Raw genomic sequence first — 12087 nt, 5'->3', positions numbered from 1 at the left:
GAGAGAGAGGGAGAGAGGGAGAGAGAGAGAGAGAGAGAGAGAGAGAGAGAGAGAGAGGGGAGATAGTGGGAGAGAGAGGTGAGATAGTGGGAGAGGTGAGAGAGGTGAGAAAGAGATGTGAAATAGTATGTGAGAGAGGTGAGATAGTGAGAGAGAGAGAGAGAGAGAGAGAGAGAGAGAGAGGTGAAAGACAACGAGTCACGTGACGTATTCCATTCTACTCTTTGCTTCTTCCATCTGAAGTTCACCGCGCACATTGAAGAAGCCGCTCGAAGAGCCGGTCTTATCCAACAACAGCAATAGAAAAATCTTATTTTAGATGATAGCCTCGCCTACGGGCGATCGAAAGTCACTGGTCATATGCTATAGTCATCACCAGAGATGAGTGGAATTGGGAATGTTTGCTATGCCAAAAATTGGAAAATTTTGCCAAAATTTCATAATTTTGGGTGAAAATCGATGGGTTTTAGGGGGCAATGGGTTTTAAGTGGCTCCGGGAAGGGTATGGAAGTTCCTTTCAAGTAGAGGGAATGTCTGTTATGCTGAAAATTTTGGCAAAATGTAGTAATTTTTGATGAAAGGCGTTGGGTTTGGCTGCAAAGGCTAAATTAAGGTGGGTTTTAGGGGGCTCCTGAAGGGTATGGAAGCTCCTTTCAAGTATCATTGACCTGTTCTACTGCCAACCAAGCGGAGCCTTACTAGTTGGGAACACGACATTATATACTGAGGAACCCAAACACCAGAACCTCAATCCAAGCAGTAGCTGTCGAGCTAATCTTAATGCCAACCTTAACTCTAACCCTTCGTTTATGAACAAAGCCATGAGATAACCACAAAATTACGGTAGCTGGGGGCCTTGGTAGTTTTATTTTAGGGTAACATCAATAAAGAGACATATAAGCCAGAAAAAGTAATCAGAGACGATGTGCGAGCCAACGGACACAAATTCCTTGAAGTGATGCAAGCGAGAGGCGGGCGTTGATACAGTTGCAGAATTGAGGGCAGATTATCCCAGTGACACGGAAAAACAAAGTTCACACATCCCCTCCGTACGTTGCAAACGATCCCCCCACCCCAGGGCTTGAGGGAAGGGACTTGTTATGAGCTGACCGTTGGGTGCCCCTCCCTGGTTGAGAAAAGGACCTTTGTTTGCCGGGGAAGACAATGGCCGCTCATCCTAGGAGAATAGCAGCATCGCTTGTCTCTCGTGACAGGTTTACATGCGGTTATTTGACCCCCAAGCCTTCATTTCACACAAGCCGAGTCCTAGACAACGCTCGCTGGCTGTTTTGAGCCTCGGTGTAGGGGCTGCAAGACAACCAATCCTCAGCATTCAAGTTGTATGGAATTTGCGGGGTAGTTTGGCTACACCAATTGTTTTGTAAGTGGCCTCTATGTACGAAGATAGATCGTGTTTGTGGTGTCTGGCCATCCACGAAAAGTCAACACAACTGAATGCCGCTGAAAATTCTGTAAAAGATTAAATACGGATTTCAACAGGCTTTGAAAATTTTGCCAAAATTTGTTGTCATCCGCATTCTAAAACTGACCATACACAAAGAAGGCCTTACACTATAGCTAAAGTCAAAAATGTTTCTTTTTAAGCTTGAGCTGGGCCCCGTGGGGATGAATTTCTCTTTACTTCCTGTCCATGGAGACAAAGCAGGAAGCGAGAGGAAATCCCCATGTAGACAGTTGTCCCCTATGGAAAGCTTTCCTTCTTTTCTTGTTCTAGAGGCAACTGTAAAATTTAGGAATTCCCATCACAGGACAGCCGTTCTAACCCTAAAAGTTTAAGATTCGGATACGCATTAAAAGTTTGGCTATTACCCTCAATGGAAAACAAATTAGCAACCGGGATCTGATGGACTGCTACACACAAACACAGACGGTACAGCTTGAGGTGGCATGTTGGACCTCCTCTCGTCTTTCCCTCAATCTCCTTAGGGCCTCCTTCTTCTTCGGCCCATCTTCCCCTGTAGAGTCTAAGCCCCTCTCTCGCCTTCTCCATCTGCCATTAAGCGTGATTAATCCAGTCTGACACCCCTAACCCCATGGCCAGGCCCCACCGTGAATGCCTACGACTTAACGCTTAAACTGCTTGCCAATCAAGCCAAGCATTGTAGGGGCAGAGAAGAAACGTATACACTGAGCAACGTTCAAGGGGCCACTAAATAGAAATAATAAAAAAAGAATTGGGTTTATGCTTTTGTATAATGAAACAGATAAAAAACATATAAACCGGATGTTTCGGGAGTTTTTGGTAAAGAGTTAAACCACCTGACAGTTGCTTGTACACTATATGGCCAAAAGGTGGTCACCTATGACCAGTGGCGTCACAAGGGGGGTGCCACCATTGGGAGGGGTGACACCAAAATAACTGACAGTCATTTTGGTGTCACCATTTAAGAAATGTCGGGCACTCGGTCGAGGACCGAGAGCCCGACAGTGTCAGGAGAGTGGAGGGGACCCGGCGGCATACCTTATCCCGCAGGGTGAATGTCCCCTCCTCTCTCTGCCGGCGTCCATCACCAAGATGTCCGCCGGCAGGCATCAAAAAGACCACAGCGCGTGCGGGACACCCAGCCTCGGGACGCCACTGCCTAGGATCACCAAAGGTGGTCACCTAATGACACCTAGCCATCTTTAGGAGCTTGTTGGACATCCCTTTCCAAGACCATGGACATTAATATGGAGTTGGCCCCTTTGTAGATAAAAACAGCCTCCACTCTTCTGTGAATGCTTTCCAGAAGATTTTGAAGCGTGTCTGTGGGAATTTGTGTCCCTTCAGTCAAAAGTGCATATGTGAGGTCTGGTAGTGATGCTAAATGAGAAGACCTGGCTCACAATTGGCATTTTAATTCATCCCAAAGGTGTTCACCAGAGTTGAGGTCCGGGCTCTGTGCAGGACACTTGAGTTCCTTCACACCAAACTGCTCACACCATGTCTTTATGGAGTACAGCTATATATGGGGAACACTAGAAATTACCAGGTAGGGTCAACCAGGTAGGGTCTTTAAGGAGCTGGCTTTGTACAGAGGGGACAGTCATGATGGAACAGAAAAGGGTCTTCACCAAACTGGTCACACCATGTCTTTATGGAGCTGGCTTTGTACACGGGACAGTCATGGTGGGACAGTCATGGTGGAACAGAAAAGGGCCTTTACCAAACTGGTCACACCATGTCCTTATAGAGCTGGCTTTGTACACAGGGGACAGTCATGATGGAACAGAAAAGGGTCTTCACCAAATTGGTCACACCATGTCTTTATGGAGCTGGCTTTTTACACGGGACAGTCATGGTGGAACAGAAAAGGGTCTTCACCAAAATGTTACCACGAGGCTGGAAGAGCGCAATGGTCTACAAAGTCTTTGTATGATTAACACTCTTCACTGGGAGCCCCTGAACTCATTTGGAGGAATGCACAACAGACCTTTGGCCTTAAAGTAGATGTGATGGTCAGGTGTCCATCCTGAACCTCCCCCCCGTGTCCTCCTGGAAATCTAATGTATACACAACTCGTCCCTCCACTCTAAATGAGATCTTACTGTCCCTCTGCCATTTAAAATGATCATTGGGAACACCTGAACTCAATCATTTAGAGGGATCCACACACGTTGGCCATATAGGTACGTGTGCTGGTCAGGTGTCCACATAATTCTCTCCGGCACTCTACTGGTAAGATCTTGAGTTTTACAGACTCAGAAACAGAATGCAGATCTGCACATACACAGGGAGGTCATTCCTTGAGATCTCCATCGCTTTGCTCTCTAGAAACAACTCAGCTCCTATTTATACTAAAGACGGCAGCACAGGGAAATAAGAATTTCAGAGGCTGAGATTACTCACGGACGTGAGATGATTAGAACTCAGAGTCTCGGTGGATTACTCTGCAGGGGGTACGAGTCGGTGGCTTGGTTAGAAAACCTCACCCGATAACCATCAACCCCACCACCACCACCACCATCCCCAGATTAGCTGAAGATGCCATCTCATTGCTTCTTACTCATGCACCAGTCCACTCTACATGGAGAAATACCAGCAATGGATTGGAAGATCGATGGACGGGAAGACATCTTCGGACCTGACTGACGTTACACGACTTGACCGATATTGAACACTCACTACTCCCCGGAGAGATCGGTTGGTTCGCACAGAGATTGGCCGTCGGCCACAAATGCCACCATATGCATCATATATATCATTTGATATTTTGTCCATAGTTCCCCTTTAAAAATTGCGTACAAGAAAACATTTGGACGCATTTCCTTACACTTAAGGGTCATAACCAAGCGGCGAAATGGACCGACGTGCCACAAGGCGAAAAGCGATCTTTAAGGAACCAGCCGCCAGCAGCAAGAAGCCCGCAGTGGGGGCAGATTGAATTTGGATAAAACAATCAACAACAAAAAAAAAAGCTTTTAAGCTGTTTACAGGTAGCAGCACGCCCTCCGTCTGTCATTAGCGCTCGGTGACCCGTCGCAAAGCTTAGGGCAGGGTCCCTCATGTGTATGTAATAAAGTCACTGAAGCGTCCACTTCCTCATTCCAAAACTGAACTCCCCCTCCCCCACTGTCCTTACCACAGGTAACTAACAAGAGCCCTGTGTCTGTCCCTGTAATCCTACCACCCCCCGGGGCTCTGGTGACAGATAGGCATCTTTCTGGAGCGGCCCAAGATCACTCGCCGTTCTCCAGATGACAGCTGTTGCTATGGATGTAAGGCGCGACACGCACCACGGGAATTACAAAAGGGCGCGTCACGATTAGGCGAACGCGAGAATCTGAACTTTTTAGGCTTTCAGGATCATAACCGTGAGGCATGCCTATGACAGATTTATTTCTCTACTTGTTTAGCTTGACTTAGTCCAAAACATAGAGGAACGAATTGTTTGTGACGTGTCAACTGCTAGACCGGTGGTAACACACACTGCCTCCGAGCTCCTGAGTATGCATAGCAACCCTGGAGAGATTGTTGACCACTGCGCCATGCCAGCTTGAACCCTTTCTGGTAGAGTTTTAAGCCAACCCAACCATGGCCACCAGCGCCATTAATAAAGGTCAATAGGACCATGCAGGGTACAAGAGGGTGAGGACCAGCTGTGGACACTACTGGATGGGTTTAGAGATGGAAATGAGGGCTTAAGTGTTGACTTTTGGCAAAGTCTAAATTAGCATATCAGGAACGCCACTGTTTAGTCTGCACGTTTCGGGGAATGGAGCCCAGCACTTGGACCGGCCAATGGAGCAGATCATGAAGCTGCCGCTATGTTTACAGGTGGACTTTATGGAACCTCATGTGTAGTTACAGCAGATCACCAAGTGCTCACCGAGATACTGAGGGTCCACGCGTGGGGAGTAGAGGCCGAATTTGATAAAGATGGGGAGGACGTAGCCGAATCGCACCCACTCGATGACGTAGAGAGGAGGGCGCCCCGCGTCCTGGTGGAGGAGGCTGCACCCCAGGACCGCGCTCTCTCCTATGCGGCCAACCACAGTCTGAGCGTCTGATCGGATGGTACCTGCGGAGACACGGCAAGGGTGAGGGGCCCACAACATACCAAAAACACAGAACTAACGTACAATGGAATTTATTTATATTTCTGGACAATAATCCCAACACCAGCCATGGGATGATCGAGGCCCAGCGTGCAATAACACAGCGCCCGCACGTAGGAACGTGCCACAGGAAGGGTGATGAGGGAAAAGGGAGTAAGGGGAGGGAAAAGGGAGTAAGGGGAGGGAAAAGAGAAGGAGAAGGAGAGGTTAATTAAAGCATGGAAAGAAAAAGGGCAACAGGAGGAGGAGATAAACTGGAGTAAAATGGAAGTGTGGAGAGGTCAAGGGAAGTAGGGAGGAGAAATAAAAAGGACATAAAGGAAAGAGAAACTTAAGCAGAGGATTAGGTAAGCTGAGGATGGGTTATTGAAGCGGGGTGTCAAGAAGCAAGGAAAGAGAAAAGGGCACTAGGAGGAGGTAAAAGGAAGGAAGGCAGGGCAAAGGGTAGAGAGTCTTGGTAAGGGGAGGGAAGGTGTGGTGAGGATAAGGGAGGAGTGGTGAGGATAAGGGAGGAGTGGTGAGGATAAGGTGGTGTGGTGAGGATAAGGTGGTGTGGTGAGGATAAGGTGGTGTGCTGAGAGGAAAGGAGGCATAGAGAGGAGAAGAGAGGTGTAGAGAGGGGAAGATAAATGTGGTGAGGGGAAGGGAGGTGTGGTGGGGATAAGGGTGCATGGTTGGGATAAGGGAGAAGTGCTGAAACTAATGTGGGCATGGTGAGGGTAAGGGGGAGTGGTCAGAGGAGAGGCAAGGTATAGGGAAGAGAGGGGTGGTATAGGGAAGTGAGGTGTGGAGAGCAAAAGGAGCTAAGGGGGCATGGTGAGGATAAGGGGGTATAGTGAGAATATGGGACACATGGTGAGAGGAAGGGAGGCATGGCAAAAGGAAGGGAGAGAGGAAGGGTGGCATGGCGAGAGGGAGGGGAGGCAGGCATGGCAAAAGGAAGGGAGAGAGGAAGGGTGGCATGGCGAGAGGAAGGGAAGAATGGCAAGAGAAAGGGTGACATTGAGAGGGGAAGATAAATGTGGTGGGGGGGAAGGAAGTCATGGTGAGGATAAGCATGCATGCCTAGGATAAGGTAGAAGTAGTGAGGCTAAGGGTGCATGGTTAGTGGAAGGGGGACGTGGTGGAAGGAAGGTGTGTTGTGAGGAAGGGAAGAGCAGAGATAGGAAGGGAGATGTAGTTAGAGGAAGGGAGTCGGGGGAAAGAGAAGTGATGAAAGTATCACAAAGTAAGAGAGAATAGCAAGCAAAGGGGAAGGAATGAAAAGAAATGATAAATAACAACAAAAATGCACTGACATAGAAAAGGAAAAAAATAAAACAATTCAAAGAAAAGAGAAGGAAAAAAAGAAGTCAAAGAATAAACTAAAGATGGAAAGAAACAATTGCAGAAGAAAAGTCTATGACTAGGAATGAGCTGGGTGACTCGTCAGTAATTCAGAATAAATCATATAAGACCCGCGCTCCTCCTCGCCTGCCTCTCATAAGCTGGTTATAAAGGTAGAGAGGTGCGACAGGTGAGCTCAGGACAGAATCAGCGTCCAAAGTCCCAGACACCACCCCGACCCCTCCTGTCCTCCAACCTCCGCTCACACACCAAAGAGTCCCTTCACCTTTGAGAACTTCTTCAGGAACAAATGCAAGACCACATAAATCCCACCAACATCACCATTTACACTTTCTTTAGCTTCTTCTGTATCTGTCCCACGGGCCCACTTTGCCCTTTTCTGCCCGCAAATAATATTCTCCATCAACTGGGATTCTGTTGCTCTTTTAAATACCTCGTAATGGCATTCCCACCCAGATTTATCCTCATGGCTCATGGCCTACAAAACATAGGACCGCATGTATCTTTCCTCTCACGACTCCTCCCCCTCACGTGTCTAGATCTGCACAGTTTGCTCCTGTCCCAAAGCTTGCTCCTACCTGTCCCACGGGCCAGATATTGAACTCCAAGTGTTATCAAAGGCTGACATCTGTCTTCTATATCCTTCTTCTGTTTGTTTTGGTCACTAGCCATGGCATGCAACGCAGGAGCATCCAACAGTTCTTAACTTGCTCATGATGCTCAAAGCTAGGAACTATTTGGAGGCCTTCAGTGAAGTCACATCCACAGAAGTAAGCTGGACATGTGCCGTCACTTAGGATCATTGGAATGTTACGGGGATATGATCTCTACCATAAATTACATAAAGCCACAGCATGCATAACCGTCCCTTACCTTGAACGCAGCAGAACAGCAGGCAAAGGTAGACTGTCCAAGACGCCCAACGCATAGCACAAACCCGGCAGTCGAGCATAAGACGCCAGTGGGGTTAATGTCACTTGTCCTTGCAAGCAGCATCGGGAGAGACCCTCCGCAGACCTCCAGCCTGTCTGGACACCGTAGAGCGTGTTAAACCGTCACTCGGGCCCTCTCGCCCGGATTGTGGGGGTTAGAAGAAGACTCTGTTGAATGGGAGCAGATGCCCCCCCTTAGGCGTTAACTGAACTTCCCGCGGCAAAGGAACATCTAGCAGCCTGCGGAGGAAGGGCAGCCCCCTCTGTCGATCCAATCGCCTCGTCTCCCCTCAGCTTGCCATCGCCGTCAAGACCTGTTCGGAGAGAACACGGAGGGTTAGACATTGTCAGTGAAGATAGAAAGAGAGAGAGAGAGGAGTGCGTTCCCTCAAAGCTCAGAGTCAATATTTGCTCAGTCCACACCTACCCACGTACTGTCCACTTGTTCTACTCTCTGTACAGGGGGCAAAGCAAACACATTCCTGAGCCACCGTCGTAGGAAGACGAGGCAACAAATGACAGCGCCGGGCTGGGCCGGTGTCCCCCTGAATTAGCGCCTGCCAATATCTTACCACCACTCCCAGGGACCCCGTACCGTATTTGAAGGGAAACTCAACGCATAATCTCCGAGCACACCGAATTCTTAATATGAAATGTAGCGGATTTAGTCATTTTTGATGCGATATTCACTTCTTTTTTTTGGGCTGTTCCGTGGAAGAAAGTCCAGCAAGATTTTCCCTCATTTCCTGTCCTGGTGTCAACTGTAAAATATTGGACTTCCCATCACTTTTAGACCAGTGACAGCGGTCACCTGGACGCAAAACGTCGCTAGTTCGGTGTCCATCAACCTCCCCTCACACACCAAAGAGTCCCTTCACCTTTGAGAACATCTTCAGGAACAAATGCAACGTGAAGACCACATAAATCCCACCAACATCACCATTTACACTTTCTTTAGCTTCTTCTGTATCTGTCCCACGGGCCCACTTTGCCCTTTTCTGCCCGCAAATAATATTCTCCATCAACTGGGATTCTGTTGCTCTTTTAAATACCTCGTAATGGCATTCCCACCCAGATTTATTCCTCACGGCCTACAAAACATAGGACTGCATGTATCTTTCCTCTCACGGCTCCTCCCACTCACGTGTCTAGATCTGCACAGGTTGCTCCTTTTTTTGGCTGTTCCGTGGAAGAATGTCCAGCAAGATTTTTCCTAATTTCCTGTCCTGGTGTCAACTGTAAAATATTGGACTTCCCATCACTTTTAGACCAGTGACAATGGTCACCTGGACGCAAAACGTCGCTACTGGAGACTCAGACAGCAACAAGAACCTCAAAATTTGATGGGGTTGAGGAGCCGAGTTGGGTCATTGTTCTGGGCTGAGTTGGTCATTATACATCAACATCATATGATGTTTGGGTTCTGGGCTGAGTTGGTCATTACACATCAGCATCATATGATGTTTGGTTTCTGGGCTGAGTTGGTCATTACACATCAACATCATATGATGTTTGGGTTCTGGGCTGAGTTGGTCATTGCTATAGGGTCCCCCAGGCAGATACTATAGTACAGGAGCCTCTGTGAGGTTCTTGTAGCAACGTGGTAGAAGAAAGAGGAAGAGAGCTCCCCTCCAAAGATGTTTGTCCAGATAAGTTTTCATGGGACTAAGGATTGGAAGTAGACTTTGGAAAGCAGCCACCATTCCTTCCTGAGCCACTGCTAATCATCCAGAACCAGGTCTTTTTTTAGTTCCAACGCCCTGATGAACGGTTGGCTTCTTTAACTAAATATAACTTATCTGGTCCATCAAATTTGCACTGGGGCTCTCCTCATTATCCTTTTATCACAACAATAAAACGTCAACATTTGGCGGGGCTGAGGAGCCCCGATCCCTTTGTGATGGTTGGGTCTTGGCCAATGTGGGGTGGGCATTGCTATTATGTGAAGGGTCTATAGTACAGGAGCCTCTGTGAGGTTCTTGTAGCAACGTGGTAGAAGAAAGAGGAAGAGAGCTCCCCTCCAAAGATGTTTGTCCAGATAAGTTTTCATGGGACTAAGGATTGGAAGTAGACTTTATACACGACGTAGACAGAAAACAATTAATATTTTTAGAAAATCTACCAAAAAAAAAACTTTTACTGGTAACTCCAAGCTTCTGATTGCCAGGTACACGTGACAACTAAGCAGGTCTGAACCAGGAAAAAACATCTTCTTAACTCCCATAATATCATCAAAGCGTACCACGTTTTACTCTATTAAAGCCTTCCTTCCAATCACTTGCAATGTAAAAAGAAATATCGCCAACCTCTCTATGTCCTACTGAGCATCTGGTGTAGGGTACTGATGGCCGTAATCTCAATGAGATCTCACCTTCCGTATTCCATAGTGCTGCAGGCCATGAATTCTATTGACCTCCTGTTTTAGACTTCACAACAATAGATGCAGTTGTACAACAGAAGGTTAATGGAATTCATGGCCTGTAGCACTATGGAGTAAAGGTGAGGTCTCATTGAGTTTACGGCCATCAGTACCTTACACCAGATGCTCAATCGGACAGAGAGGTAGTGAAATTACTCATATATGCATTACAAGTGATATGAAACCCAACCCCCATCCTGGAAGACCTGGATATCCTCTTTTGTCTGGGTCATTGCCTGGAGACCTCAAAATGAACTATGCTAGCATCAGTATTGCTCTGTGGTTCAATTGGCCATGCAGGCTACATGGTGGAACAGAAAGGGGGCCCTTCACCAAACTGGTCACACCATGACTTTATGGAGCTCGCTTTGTACACAGGGGACAGTCATGGTGGAACAGAAAGGGCCTTCACCAAACTGGTCAAACCATGTCTTTATGGAGCTGGCTTTGTACACAGGGGACAGTCATGGTGGAACAGAAAGGGCCTTCACCAAACTGGTCAAACCATGTCTTTATGGAGCTGGCTTTGTACACAGGGGACAGTCATGGTGGGACAGAAAGGGTCTTCACCAAACTGGTCAAACCATGTCTTTATGGAGCTGGCTTTGTACACAGGGGACAGTCATGGTGGAACAGAAAGGGCCTTCACCAAACTGGTCAAACCATGTCTTTATGGAGCTGGCTTTGTACACCGGGGACAGTCATGGTGGAACAGAAAGGGTCTTCACCAAACTGGTCACACCATGCCTTTATGGAGCTGGCTTTGTACACCGGGGACAGTCATGGTGGAACAGAAAGGGTCTTCACCAAACTGGTCGCACCATGTCTTTTTGGAGCTGGCTTTGTACCCAAGGGACAGTCATGGTGGAATAGAAAGGGTCTTCACCAAACTGGTCACACCATGTCTTTATGGAGCTGGCTTTGTACACAGGGGACAGTCATGGTCGAACAGAAAGGGTCTTCACCAAACTGGTCACACCATGTCTCTATGGAGCTGGCTTTGTACACCGAAGCAGTCATGGTGGAACAGAAAAGGGCCTTCACCAAACTGTTACCACAAGGTTGGAAGAGCACAATTGTCTACAATGTCTTTGCATGCTGCAGCATTAACATGACCCTTCACTGGGAGCCCCTTAACTCATTTGGAGGAATGCACAGACCTTTGGCCTTAAAGTAGATGTGATGGTCAGGTGTCCTGAACACCCCCGTGTCCTCCTGGGAATCTAGTGTATACACAACTAGTCCCTCCACTGTAAATGAGATCTTACTGTCCCCCTGCCATGTAAAGGTAAAATAAATGAATCCCACATTCCTACAAGGAGTCCTTTGAGAAAACCCAGAACACCACATCTTTGTTCCTTCGCTCAACGCAAGAATCCAAACCTTGTTTTATAAGCAACCAGAAGAACGGCACGAAACAGGAATGTTTCAACACGGAATTTTGACATCATCTGGACTATACTTTTCCATTCAACCATATTCTGGGCCCTGCCTAAAAGTCACATCTTGTTCTGTGCCACCACTCTCAAAATTCAGACTCTCAACATTCCGAGGGGGGGGTTCCAACAAAAAAATATTCCACTTTTCAGCTCCCAAACAAAGCCCTCAGATCAGCACTTCACCCTTGAGTCCTTTACGAGGGTCATCATACCCTCATAAAAAAAGGATCTTCATTTCATTTTAAAATACCAGAATTTGCGTTTGGGAACCGAGAACATTTAAAAAAAAAGTTAATTTTTCTTGGAAATGGGTGTGGAAAAAATTGGGGTACTTTTCAACTCTTGCCATGTTAGAAGGGCTTTTATTACGGCCGACGATAATTCAAACAGT

At 47.4% G+C, this 12087-nt stretch overlaps 1 protein-coding gene across 1 annotated transcript in view; it reads right to left on the bottom strand.

Moving 5' to 3' along the window:
* Positions 1–12087, bottom strand: part of IGSF9 (immunoglobulin superfamily member 9) — a 60785-nt gene that overhangs the window by 41566 nt on the left and 7132 nt on the right. Inside the window, exons 2-3 of the mRNA XM_018568845.1 lie at positions 7780–8152; positions 5331–5522 (exon numbers count right to left, since the gene is read on the bottom strand). Of these exons, the coding sequence (XP_018424347.1) occupies positions 5331–5522; positions 7780–7858 (271 nt within the window). The 5' untranslated portion in view covers positions 7859–8152. The remainder of the gene's footprint in view (positions 1–5330; positions 5523–7779; positions 8153–12087) is intronic.

The sequence above is a fragment of the Nanorana parkeri genome, unplaced genomic scaffold (genome assembly GCF_000935625.1).
Source record: "Nanorana parkeri isolate BGI_ZX_2015 unplaced genomic scaffold, ASM93562v1 scaffold1251, whole genome shotgun sequence".
In the NCBI taxonomy this organism is placed as follows: domain Eukaryota; kingdom Metazoa; phylum Chordata; class Amphibia; order Anura; family Dicroglossidae; genus Nanorana; species Nanorana parkeri.
This window is presented reverse-complemented; position numbering and strand designations above follow the sequence as displayed.